This window comes from Lethenteron reissneri, chromosome 65 (genome assembly GCF_015708825.2).
Source record: "Lethenteron reissneri isolate LAM-NWPU_2019-01 chromosome 65, ASM1570882v1, whole genome shotgun sequence".
NCBI lineage: Eukaryota > Metazoa > Chordata > Hyperoartia > Petromyzontiformes > Petromyzontidae > Lethenteron > Lethenteron reissneri.
In genome coordinates, this window is record NC_083843.1 from 11,270,935 (window position 1) to 11,284,577 (window position 13,643).

General features: G+C 47.9%; 1 protein-coding gene across 1 annotated transcript in view; it reads right to left on the reverse strand.

The window, feature by feature from the left end:
- Positions 1 to 229: 229 nt before the first annotated feature.
- LOC133359535 (uncharacterized) overlaps positions 230 to 13,643 on the reverse strand; it is a 68,556-nt gene continuing 55,142 nt past the window's right edge. The window contains exons 14-16 of the mRNA XM_061577966.1: positions 5,826 to 6,140; positions 3,993 to 4,219; positions 230 to 2,560 (exon numbers count right to left, since the gene is read on the reverse strand). Coding sequence (XP_061433950.1) covers positions 2,393 to 2,560; positions 3,993 to 4,219; positions 5,826 to 6,140 — 710 coding nt within the window. The 3' untranslated portion in view covers positions 230 to 2,392. The remainder of the gene's footprint in view (positions 2,561 to 3,992; positions 4,220 to 5,825; positions 6,141 to 13,643) is intronic.

A 13,643-nucleotide genomic window follows, 5' to 3' on the forward strand; every position in this document is an offset into this window, starting at 1 on the left:
GACATTGTATGAGGCGTGAAGATGGCTGGGAGTGTCAGTATTGCCACGTGCAGGCTGCCTGCAAGGCGCGAGGCCTCCCCAGTGAGCCCCCTACGACAGCCGCTGACAAGCGACCAGCCCCTGGTGCCAGCGTGGCCACTGTGTGCCCCAGTTGCAGATCGAGCCTGGCGCGCAGACCACCCGCTGACTCGAGAGAGACGATAATGATAACTCGTGATTGATGCGAGAATCTTTTAATTGTTTTAGTTTAATCAAATAATGATAACTTGTGGTTAATGCGAGAATCTGTTCATTGTTTAAATTTAATCTACGAATTGATCTTTAATTCATAAAACCGTGTAAAAACTATTACTTTACGATAATCTCACGCAAAATCGCTCCTGATAACTATTCTGTGTGCATAATTATTCGTTACGATCAAATTAATACAAATGCAATCATTAATTTCAATCGATTATAATTATTCATGAACAACACCCATAACTATTTTAATTGTACTTAATTATATTAAAAAACATTCATAATTTTTAAAATTCCACGTTGGAACAATGCATTGACAACAAAAAAATAAAATGCAACGTAAAAACGTACAGTACAGTGGCACAATGGCGGTCTTGGCCAAGAGCTGGGAGTTGTTTCTCTTCTACGTTAACGTTCTGTCCTCCACATAGGAACCTCCCCCACACCCGAACCACCCTCGCCCCCTGTGCGTTTCCGACTAAACCCGTTAACATTTTGACAAACATCTTCTTGGTTCTTTCGGTAAAGTCACGTAGAAGGGAAGTAATAAAATAATAAAACATAATAAAATCTAATAATTCTCACTGTGAGAATTATTTGATTTTATTATGTTTTATTTTTATTATTTTATTACTTCCCTTCTACGTGACTTTACCGAAAGAACCAAGAAGATGAATCCCTGCAGTCACGAAAGCTTTAAATCGAAATTTTGACAAACAGTCCGTGTGTTTTATCCGTAGTAGTAGGTAGGCGCTTACACGACCAATATTCCCTATGATGGTTTTTATTTTGGGGTTAGATTGCGGAAAACTAACCCCAAATAAACCTCTATTATAGGCACACAGTTTGACGTTATACAGTAGAACACCTTGACGATGGTAGTTTGTTCCACAAAACCGGGCGTTAATTGATTTGGTTATTAAGCGAGTATAGGAAAGACGTTGAAGGCTTAATTCGTTCCAACAGCATCGAAAGTTACCCTTTTTCACCCAAAAAACGTACTTTGTAATAAAAAAACCGGATATTAATGCTTAAAGATACTGACATAAACACGTAACATTAAAAGAAATGTGGTTAATCAATGCATCAATTAATCTTCCCTGTATCTACAATAGCCAGTCGTTAACAGGGGAATGGTCGGTAAGCGAACACATTGGGCTCTATAGATGCCTATCGTTAAGTGATTAGTCGTTAACAGGGGTGCTTGTTAAGAAGAGTTCTACTGTGTATATATGCACCCACGGGATGGAGCGCGGCAATTTTTGTCCAATCAGAGCACTGCTGTTGTCTGTCCGTAAGTCGATTTGTTCGTAAGTCCCAACTTGAATTCTGTCGAATCCAAACATGTTGTACGGCATCTACACTAAACATGGGGAATGGCTTTAAAAGTTGTATAATATGCTGTAGATCATGATGCCAATGGTTCTTCATGTTCTACAGAATTAGATATCACCAACGCCATTTAGTGCGCGGCAGTTAACCTTACGACCCTCGGTCCGAACAGGCAACTGGACATACGGACAGGTTTGTTCGTATCTCTGAAAGTTCGTAACTTAAATTTTTGTTAGTAGAGGAGTCCCTGTACATATAATCGGCATAATCATCATTTCACTGCAGCTCAAAGACTCAGTCCCTACAATGTGCATGTGTGTGTGTGTTGGTGAAGTTAGGAGATTGTCTTGGCTTTGTTTTCCTGTAGCAATTGAGAGGTAGGGGGTTCAAGGGTTTGCTGGCCCCTTGAAACCCTCAGGGACACTTGAGCAGTTTGGTGGGAGGTGTAACACTCTGCATGACCTCATCTGAAAGCATCCGAAGACTCGTCAGAGATCGTGCTCAGGCGTTAGCCACTCTGGTAAAGGGTGGGGTGACCTCAGCTTTAAGTTTAACATTAAGCAGCTCTGTTCTTGTGAGTGTAAAGATAATGTTTCTCCTTAATTTCTTCTTTCTGTATAGACCCATAGAGACCCATAGAGACACATAGAGACCCATAGAGACCCACAGAGACCCATAGAGACACAGAGCTTCTATCATTGTGTGGGCTTACACCCAGCAAATCAAATAACAGCAACAACAAAAATTTAGTTGTTTATAAAATTTGAGCCGCAACATCCCCAGGAAGCGTCTTGCAGATATCAGGCAGCGGGCTCGATGATCAGATTCCATTCTCAAAGATCTTGTGCATCCGCGGATAGTTTGTCTTCAAATTCGAGAGGGCCATCCAGAATTCTCTGGCCACACGGTCACCCTTATGGAGCAGCATCGTTATCAGTTGAGATGCAGCTTCAGAGCCACCATTATTTTTTTGAGCGGTCGAGACAGCCTGTGAATAAACAAATAAAAAATTTAAACGTTAAATTAGCACTGTGTAATTGTTAAGACAGAGGCTGGTCTTTGCCATTTCACCGAGTGGTATAATACTCACCACAGCTATCAGCTTCAAACGCTGTTGCTGAGCACATTCTTAATCGAAATCACCAGTGCACTCGATATGCGCACCAAACGTACGTGTACGTTGCACTTCTTTGGGACCACCATACTTTGCCAAACCGCGCCAATCGGAGGTATCCGGGGGGAAGGACAACAAACTAAATACAACAACAACAAGCAGCTGTTCTTAAGAAATTAGTTCGTCAATCTACCAAGCCGTAAGCCCCGCGGTGAACAAGCACTATTCCTTATTCAATCCGTCAACTTTAAATTTGTTTAATTAGCGATTTAGTGCGATTTTTGTGCGCTTATCATTTATTTATTTATGACGCATGCACCACCACATTAACTCACGCGCCTTTGGTGGGGGGGACGGCCCATGCCAAGTCGCACGCCTTCGGTGGGAGTGAGGGGGACATTTTCTTTCGCGTTAAAAATGCCAAAAATATACACTAAACACTGACGTTACTTCTTCACTGTGTGATGTCCCCACCCACCCCAATGCATGCAGTTATTATTACTATACAGTCACTAGATGCTACCAATATAGCCCGTAGATATACTGCAGAGCGGCCGGAGAGATCAGGGGTAGCAGCCCAGCCCCAGCCTGCCAACGTGCCACCTCGGCCGGCTGGACAATCTAAGCGAGGCCGGAGGCTCTGCATGGGACTAGGCCTCACCACGCCACTCTGTCAGGTGAGTACTTTGTGATCTACAGTCGCTAAAGACTGCTATACAGTCGGCATGTACTACTGTAGTGATAGCAGGTACCACCGCAGTCGGTACGCACTGCTGTTACATTTTAAGAGAAGTTTTGAAAACCAAATTGGCCCAGGCAACACCGGGTATATAAGCTAGTCTAGATGATAAAAGTGCATCACAGCTCCCCGGTGGCTTCCTAATATCGAAAGGAAGAGACCCATAGGGACCGACAAAGATCCAGAGACTCGTATAAAACCAGAGACCCACAGAGATCCAGAGACTCATGTAGAGCCACAGAAACCCACAGAGACCCATAGAGACTCATACTCATATGTATGTACGTATGGTGAACTTCTTCCCGTAATTCAAGTGACCGCCTCTATTTATTTTGTTTAATTCATATTTTTTTTATGAAACTATGCAATGGCCAGAGAAACTCAAATGTAACTTATAGAATTGCATTGGGTGGGGATTTTTTTTGGCACAGAGATCCATGAAAAATGTTCAAATTTTGGGATTATCCACGACTTTTGAATTATTCCCGCCACTAAGGCGCGGATTATCGAGATTCTTACTGTTTAAACAACAAGAGAGAGATAATAAGACATCTTTGATGGGCTCACATTCATCTCGGCAATTGTGAAGATCCCTTTCTCGAACAGCTTCGTCAACAGCGGCTGCACATCTCCCTGGATAGCCTCGACCAGCGACGTCATATTTTTCTGTATGCCATCGAGCAGTTGCTCGTCCGAGCACGCGGTCAGTCTCCTGAAGGCCTTCTCTTTCGTCGCCACCTCGCCAGCAGGAGCGGTGCTGTATTGAACGTTCGCGTCACGTCCCGGAGCTTTTTCTGTTTCATGAGAGGGAGACAAAAAGACACAAACACAAACAAAAGATTGCGAAGCATCGGCTGGAGGCATTTACCTTAATTTTTTTCAGCTTAACGTTTTTTGGTTTTCGCAACTACATTGACAACAACAACCGACATTATCCACTAATTGGCGGTGATGTCACCCCCGCGCTTGTACATTGCTAGGTGTACTTTGAGGCCACGTGAAGTGTAGAAAGCCCGCTAGCAGGAGGTTACGGGACAGACCCAGTTGCCATGGGATGACTGACTGAGCTGACTGGCCGATGCACCACCTGTACCCCCTACTGTGCCAATTTGCTGTGTTTTAGCCGCTCGGTGCTCCGCTCATTGTTGTGAGCATCGCTCCTCTGTCCTCCGTTGTTGCTGGAAGGCGACTGCCTCCAACTTCTCAGTAGCAGCGTATTTTATGAGCCTCTTCCACAGAGGCTGATCTTGACACCGCTGGTACCGGTAATTGACAAGTCCACTCAGCTCCACGTTCTCTTGTACCACATCACTCCATCTCTTCTCTAGCCTGTGCCGCACCAATTTAGCCCCACCAATACTAAGCACCTTCCTATGTATTTTGTATCATCAGACACTCCACCCCTGCAACTCCCAATTGGTAATGGGGCAGTTGTGGAGAGAGTGCAGAGTTTCCCATACCTGGGCAGTGTGCTCATGACCAGGTCTGGTTTAACAGCAGTGGTCTCACTCCGAATCAATCGAGCGGCATTATCTTTCCATCGGCTGCATAACGCTGTGTGGAAACTACCTGGTCTGTCACTCCACACGAAGGCTCTCTCGTGTAGTAGGCCAATCAGTTTCAAAGACAATGCCATACATTATTATCAGAGCATGTTTGCATGTTTTTCCACAAGTATGATGTGTGTGTGGGTTAATGCAGTACATGATGATTCCTTGCAAAAGGAACCAAAAGTCTGCATTATATTTTAACACCACCTCTTGTTTTTATTATTGCCAGACATGGTTGTGTATATAAATCACACCTATTCTTAAACTTTAATCCATTATTATTTTGGTATTTATCAAGCTTCAAAACAAACCACACAAAACAATTCGGCTTTTCGATGCGGGGACGGGAGTCAATCGTGTGACGAGATTTGTTTTGTTCGCACCGGTGTGCCTCTTACCAAGGATGGTACCCGAGTTTTGGTTCCACGACTGTGGCAGCGCTGTCTGCCGTCTCTGATGCAGAGGCCAATGAGTTCCAAACACTACAATGAGTGTTACTATTATTATTACGATTATTATAAAAGCAGTGTTTGCTAACATTGTCATTGTACTGTTCGTCTTTGCACCATCCGGCAGAGACGAGGCCATGAACAAAGTCTTTCATGTAGGCCAATTAGTTATGAACGCAAAAATGTTTATGTTATTATCACAGCATATATGTTTGCATTGTCATTGTACTCTCGGTGTTTTAGGGTTGTTCTCTGGTCCAACATGGGTACAGAGACAAGGCCATGAACCAGGCTGTCTCTGGTTGTAGGCCAATGAGTTTCAAATACAACAAAGCCATAACATCATTAGTATATATTTTTTTATAAAAGCAGCAGCCGTGTATCGTTTTGCACTGCTTTACCACAAGCGTGATGTGTAGTCGACACACAGGCTGAGATCCACTCCTTCAGCTGGGGGTAGGGGTCCTGTAGGCTTTCGAGAGCCCTCCAGAGCTTGAGGCACTCGTCCCTGTCGATGAGCTCGTTGATCAAAAAGTTGGCACGCTCCACTTTCCCGTTGATGTCTTTGGCCTCGTTGTATTTCTCACGAGAGATCAAACCCCTGCTCTCCAAGTAGTCGAGCAGGTACGTGGGGTCCCTGCCAATCCACGTCTTCAGTTCCGGCCTCTTCCCTCTGATCAGCTTGGCAGCCATTGACTCGTCCATGTCTCGAACCTCTGGTGATTAATGGAGGAGATGCCACGCGACAGTAATTACTGGTGTGCTGCTCTGTCTCTCTTCTCTCTGTGTGTGCATGTATATATAGTGGAAGATTCTGGCAAAAGTAACCCCTTACCTCCGTGGTGGTGTTGAATGCTAGCACTGTGGTGGATGTGAGCAACGCCATGGAGGGAAGGCCAATTCCTACCGGCTATACCCGTCATGGAACTTGTAGCCATCACAGCGGCCAAATGTGTGCTCTGGATGGGTACGAAAGGCTGATAACCCCTCCACCTTCAATTCAATCACCACTAAACTACGTGCAAAAACCGAACTAAGCTTGTACCAGAGGCTCTGGGGGGACAAGTGTCTACGACTTCTCCTGGCCAACCCCCACTTGGCAGAGCCAGGAACTGAATCTTTACCCTCGGGGTTCCTCCACAAATGGCAAAAAAACGCTGTGACTGGCCACGCGGAATGTTTGAACGCTCACTGTGGAGGAGAGGCTACCACTCCTCTGTTGTGAGCTGGAATGGTACCGTCTGGATCTCTGTAGTATTCAGGAGGTCTGCTGGACTGGCTTTGGCTCCAGTCACCATGAGGGGTGGACAGTCCTCTACTCAGTGCAGGAGACTGCCAAACAACAGGGATTGGCTCTTTTTCCTAACAAAACAATGAAGGGAGCGTAGGAGTATGGCAGCGAGGTGTGGAAAGCTGTAAGAAGAAGACGGTAGTAAGAGAGGGGAGGCACGGCACACTGCCGGGGGAGAGGTGGGGGGCGGGGAAGTAAGCAGGCTGGGAAGCAGCAGAAAGCTGAGGATGCGGACAAGGAAGCAACAACCTAACGCAGTTATTGTTTTACCTGGTTAATAACATCCTTCCCAGCCTGCTTGCTTCCCTGCCCCCCACCTCCCCCCCGGCAGTGTGCCATGCCTTACCAGAGGTCGCAAACGGGTTTTGATTCCTTACCCGTACCCGTACCCAGCCGTACCAGGGTCACAAACGGGCACCCGTACCCGGCCGTACCCGTACCCTACCCGTAGACACAGTGAACGATAGACATAGAGACCCATATAGACATAGAGACCCATAGAGACACAGAGACCCATCGAGAGCCATTGAGATACATAGAGACCCATATAGATACAAAGAGACAGAGACCCATACTAAAACTAAACTATGTTATTATTTTGGAGTGGAGTAACGCGCTCAGGGTTTTGCAAACAGTCTTCACGCATGCATGAGCTGCGGACAGTGAGGTCACGTCAGGGTGAACAGGTGCAGACAAGAAGAGCAACAGAGATAAACGACCAATTAAGATGCATAGTGGTGATTGGCTGGCTGCAAATTCAGACACAGTGGAGGCGCCTCGGAGTCTCCAGATGGCGCGTGAGCGCCGGCTTAATGAGGGTCACCTGAGGTCTCTTAATGAGTGAGGGCATATACGCTGATGAGTGGAAAAACGCGGACGGGTTGGTTGGGGTGAAGTTAAGGCAGAAATCAAGAGAAGCTAGCCGAATCCTAAGTGTGAGTACGCGAAGACTAGCAGCAAAGAAGCTAGCAGAGTGTATAGCGAGAGGCTAGCAGTAGAGAAGCTAGCAGAGTGTATAGTGAGAGGCTAGCAGTAGAGAAGCTAGCAGAGTGTATAGTGAGAGGCTAGCAGTAGAGAAGCTACCAAAGTGTATATTCATAGGCTAGCAGTAGAGAGGCGAGGAGAGTGAGAGAGAACAGGCTAGCAGTGGAGAGGCTAGGAGAGTGAGAACAGGCTAGCAGTGGAGAGGCTAGGAGAGTGAGAACAGGCTAGCAGTGGAGAGGCTAGGAGAGAGAGAGAGAACAGGCTAGCAGTGGAGAGGCTGGGAGAGTGAGAGAGAGACCAGGCTAGCAGTGGAGAGGCTAGGAGAGTGTACGGGAGCAGGCTAGCAGTGGAGAGGCTAGGAGAGTGAGAGAGAGAACAGGCTAGCAGTAGAGAGGCTAGGAGAGTGAGAGAGGGAACAGGCTAGCAGTGGAGAGGCTAGGAGAGTGAGAACAGGCTAGCAGTGGAGAGGCTAGGAGAGTGAGAGAGAGAACAGGCTAGCAGTGGAGAGGCTAGGAGAGTGAGAGAGAGAACAGGCTAGCAGTGGAGAGGCTAGGAGAGTGAACGGGAGCAGGCTAGCAGTGGAGAGGCTAGGAGAGTGAGAGAGAGAACAGGCTAGCAGTGGAGAGGCTAGGAGAGTGAGTGAGAGAGAACAGGCTAGCAGTGGAGAGGCTAGGAGAGTGAGAGAGAGAGCAGGCTAGCAGTGGAGAGGCTAGGAGAGTGAGAGAGAGAACAGGCTAGCAGTGGAGAGGCTAGGAGAGTGAGTGAGAGAGAACAGGCTAGCAGTGGAGAGGCTAGGAGAGTGAGAGAGAGAACAGGCTAGCAGTGGAGAGGCTAGGAGAGAGAGAGAGAGAGCAGGCTAGCAGTGGAGAGGCTAGGAGAGTGAGAGAGAGAACAGGCTAGCAGTGGAGAGGCTAGGAGAGTGAGAGAGAGAGCAGGCTAGCAGTGGAGAGGCTAGGAGAGTGAGAGAGAGAGCAGGCTAGCAGTGGAGAGGCTAGGAGAGTGAGAGAGAGAGCAGGCTAGCAGTAGAGAGGCTAGGAGAGTGAGAGAGAGAGCAGGCTAGCAGTAGAGAGGCTAGGAGAGTGAGAGAGAGAACAGGCGAGCAGTGGAGAGGCTAGGAGAGTGAGAGAGAGAGCAGGCTAGCAGTGGAGAGGCTAGGAGAGTGAGAGAGAGAGCAGGCTAGCAGTAGAGAGGCTAGGAGAGTGAGAGAGAGACCAGGCTAGCAGTGGAGAGGCTAGGAGAGTGAGAGAGCGAACAGGCTAGCAGTGGAGAGGCTAGGAGAGTGAGAGAGAGAGCAGGCTAGCAGTGGAGAGGTTAGGAGAGTGAGAGAGAGAACAGGCTAGCAGTGGAGAGGCTAGGAGAGTGAGAGAGAGAGCAGGCTAGCAGTGGAGAGGCTAGGAGAGTGAGAGAGAGAACAGGCTAGCAGTGGAGAGGCTAGGAGAGTGAGAGAGAGAACAGGCTAGCAGTGGAGAGGCTAGGAGAGTGAGAGAGAGAGCAGGCTAGCAGTGGAGAGGTTAGGAGAGTGAGAGAGAGAGCAGGCTAGCAGTAGAGAGGCTAGGAGAGTGAGAGAGAGAGCAGGCTAGCAGTAGAGAGGCTAGGAGAGTGAGAGAGCAGGCTAGCAGTGGAGAGGCTAGGAGAGTGAGAGAGAGAACAGGCTAGCAGTGGAGAGGCTAGGAGAGTGAGAGAGAGAACAGGCTAGCAGTGGAGAGGCTAGGAGAGTGAGAGAGAGAGCAGGCTAGCAGTGGAGAGGCTAGGAGAGTGAGAGAGAGAACAGGCTAGCAGTAGAGAGGCTAGGAGAGTGAGAGAGAGGGTTGGCTCGCAGTGGAGAGGCTAGGAGAGTGAGAGAGAGAAATAGAAGATGTTGTCCGCGTGAAATAAAAACACTAAAATTGTACAGGGTTGTAAGGTACACTGAGCCACTATGTAGCTTCTTTTTCAGAAGCGGCCTGGCTAATCACACACACAATGATATCACCGCTCAACCAAGGCATTTCCCCTGCATTAGCGAAGACATGTCCAGCGTGTGTGAAATGTTACATAAAAACGGGAAATGAACATCAACAATATCAACAAAATCATCAACAACATCAGCAGAATGTTAAGAAACTCACACGGGCAACGCAACCTCAGTGGACGCTTTCCGAACTTGGGTTGGGTTTTTTCTTTTCCGCCGTTTCGTGACTTTACGCGGTACAATTCTGGTTTCCTCTTTCACTTCGCTTGCTACCACAGGTGACGTTAGGAGGGGTGGGTGGGTGTTTGGGCGGGGGAGTGGGTTAGTGAGTGGGTGGGTGGATGAGTTAGGTGAATTGATGGGTGAGTGAGTGAGTGGGTGAGTGAGTGGGTTGGTGAGTGGGTGAGTAGGTGGGTGGGTGAGTGAGTGGGTTAGTGAGTGAGTTGGTGAGTGAGTTATTGGGTGGGTGGGTGAGTGGGTTGGTGGGTGAGTGGGTTGGTGAGTGGTTGTGTGGGTCGGTGAGTCATTGAGTGGGTAGGTGGGTGTGTGAGTGAGTGGGTTAGTGAGTGAGTGGGTTAGTGAGTGGGTGAGTGAGTGATTGAGCGAGTGAGTTTTGTCTGATTGGATTCCTCTGTAATTGTGAAAGACCCCCTGGGAGATTTTTGATCTTCCACCAAGCTGCTGCCCACGCTTCCACCCCTAAACCAGCATCATCCACAGACTGCACAGCCCATGGCAGCAGCAGCAGCAGCGGTTGAAGCCCCTGGTGTAAAATTGGCCTACACCAGAGAAAGCCTTCTGGAGCTCGACCAGAGCTCTGAGTGCTCTGACAGCTTTGCATTGTCTTTGTACTGTTCACCTTTTGGCGTTGGTCTCTGGTCTCACACTCGCACAGAGACAAGGACATACAGAAGAAGGTCTCTGGTGTAGGCCGATCAGTTACAAAGACAATGAATATAACATCATTATTATCAGAGCATGGTTTGTTTGCATGTTGACCACAAGTACTGTGTGGTTAATGCAGACTTGATGATGCCTTGCAAGAACCATATCTGTTTGGTAGTTTGAACATCTTCACACAACTGCTGTTTTAGTGTCTAGTTTTATATTTATATAGCACCTTTATGCAAGGCGATTTGCAGGGGTTATGAGTGGTACAATGAGGGTAACTAATGGTGATTTGGTGAAACGGGATGGGGTATGGGGAGGGAGATTTAGTGGGTAACGGGAATTACGCTGGGTACCTTGGGATGGAGGGAAGGATGGGAGAGGTGGGGGGGGGGTGTCTTGAGGGAGGCAGAAAAACTCGACAGGGAGCGGTGCTCGCTTCACGCGGAGGGGAAGTTCGTTCCGGTACAAGGGGACACGTGGGGAGAAGGAGCAGAAACGGTGGATCGTGCACAATGAGAAGGGGGAACGGTGAGGGAGCGGGAGGAGAGGTTTCGAATAGATAAAACGAGACGAGGGGAAGCGAGGTAAAGGTGGGGGCAAGGCAGTGGAGAGATTTACAAAGTAGCGTAAGGATCTTGAACAGACACCGGTAGTAGATGGGGAGCCCGGTGCATTTGTCGAAGAAGAGTAGAGGTGCGGGAGCAGTGTGGTCGGTTGTGGATGAGGCGTGCGGACGCATTTTGGATCTGTTGCAGTGGAATGAATGCATGGGCTGGGAGGCCGAGTCGGAGAGAGTTGGTGTCGTCTTAAAGAGGGAATATGAGTGAGCGTATTAGTACTTTGGCGGTGGGCCGAGCGATTAGAGGGCGTATTTTGCGCATGTTTACACGGTGGAATCGACAGGTGATGGCAAAGACGTGAGAGGCGAGCGAAAGGGAGGAGTCAAAGAGGATACCCGAGGTTGTGGGCAGAGGGGACAGAGGTGAGTGAGAAGGGGGGGAGGTGATGGGTGGATGAGTAGGTGGGGTGGGTGGGTGAGTGGGTTAGTGAGTGGGTGGTGAGTAGTTGAGTAGGTGGGTGGGTGAGTCGGTGAGTGAGCGGGTGGATGGGAAGGTGGGTAGGTAAGTGAGTGGGTGAGTGAGTGGGTTAGTGAGTGGGTGGGTGGGTGAGTGATTGAAAGATCAGCGGGGGACAAGAGGGAGCCTGGGTTTTAAAGGGGCTGACGTCAGGGAAGAGGAAGCCACAAGACCGAAGAGAGGTGAGGCAGGCTGACTGACAATAGGTGAAGAGAGGTCCGGAGTGAAAGTGGAGAAAAGAGAAAAAATGTCTGGATGTCGTCAGTGAAGAATTTGTGGGGAAGAATTTAAAGGAGGAGATGGAGGCCTCAAGAGGGCACATTTAGAGAGAGAGAAGAGAAGGGGGCCCAGGACAGAGTCTTGGGGAACACCGGCTGCGATGGAGGAAGGAGTTGACCAGGAGTGATTGAAGGAGACCGAGGATGAGCGTGATAAGTGATGTGATTGGAGCCAGGATTAAGCAGTGCCGGAAATGCCACGATTATAGAGAGTAAAGCGAAGAGTGGGATGATGGACAGTGTCGGAGATACGAACAAACCTGGTCCGTATGTCCAGTTGCCTGTTTGGACCAAGAGTCATAAGTTCAAAGATGGCGGCGATTGCTTGGTGTCATTGCGCGGCATTCCCAGCATTTCTGCCTGTGCGGTTCACTATGACTTCCTCTGTGCATTTCACGAACAATCATCAACCTCCATTGTGTCTAAGAAGCGTGTGAAGGATGAGATCACAGAGCAAACCAAAGGGTTCAACACCAAGCAGCTGGCTCAAGGTTTCACCACGATTGAGAAGGCGCTGGCTTGTTTTGAGTCTCAGGACCATAAGACTGAAAGGTTTACTAAAGTGGCAGCAGCTGTTCATGATGTTATTAACTGTTATGAGTTGATTTATGAAGATACCTCTGCTTGGCCAGTGCCCTCCACTCCAACTGTGGCACGTGCCTTCAATTATCTCAACGTGTACATTTCACTGTCCAGTCCACAGCACCCACAGCCACCTGTTCCCAGTCAACTCAACGTTTGCGTGTCTATTTAATGAATTATCTATACAGCACCCTACAGCCACCTGTTCTTAATTATCTCAACGTGTACACTATTACTATTTATCTTTACAGTCCCCTACAGTAGTGTACAGTCGTGCAAAGTGTTGCATAGTGTATAGTAGTGTAGAGTAGTATATAAAGTAGTGTAGTGTATAGTAGTGTAGTCTATAGTAGTCTAGTGTAGAGTAGTGTATAGTGTGTGATGTCTAGTAGTGTAGTGTATATTGGTGTAGTGTATAGTGGTGCATAGTGTATACTGTAGTAGTACATAGTGTATGGTATAGTGTATAGTCGTGTAGAGTAGTATATATAGTAGTGTATAGTAGTGTAGTGTATAGCAGAGTAGTGTGTAGTGGTGTAGTGTATAGTTGCGTCGTGTATAGTAGTGTAGTGTATAGTAGTGTATAGTATCGTAGTATATAGTGTTGTAGTGTATAGTGGTGGTGTATAGTAATCTAGTGTATAGTAGTGTAGTGTATATTGTGTAGTGTTAGTAGTGTAGTATATAGTGTGTGGTGTATAGTAGTGTAGCGTCTAGTAGTGTAGTGTATAGTAGTGTGGTTTGAGTTCCACACCGAAAATCGATTCGCACGGAAATATTGCCCAAGCTATAGGCTGGAAGAGTTGATTGCCGAGTCAACCTGTGGCTGACATTGTATGAAGGCGTGAAGATGGCTGGGAGTGCATCATCATTGCCACGTGCAGGCTGCCTGCAAGGCGCGAGGCCTCCCCAGAGTGAGCCACAACGGGGTTCTCACAAACCGAGGCCCCTCCGACAGCCGCTGACAAGTGACAAGCCCCTGGGCACACAGCGTGGCCACTGTGTGCTCCAGTTGTAGATCTAGCCTGGCGCGCAGACCACCCGCTGACTGGAGAGAGACAATAATGATAACTCGTGATTGATGCGAGAATCTTTTAATTGTCTTAATTTAATTCAATAATGAAACTTGTGATTAATGCACGTAGGTAAAAAATTTAAATTATTAA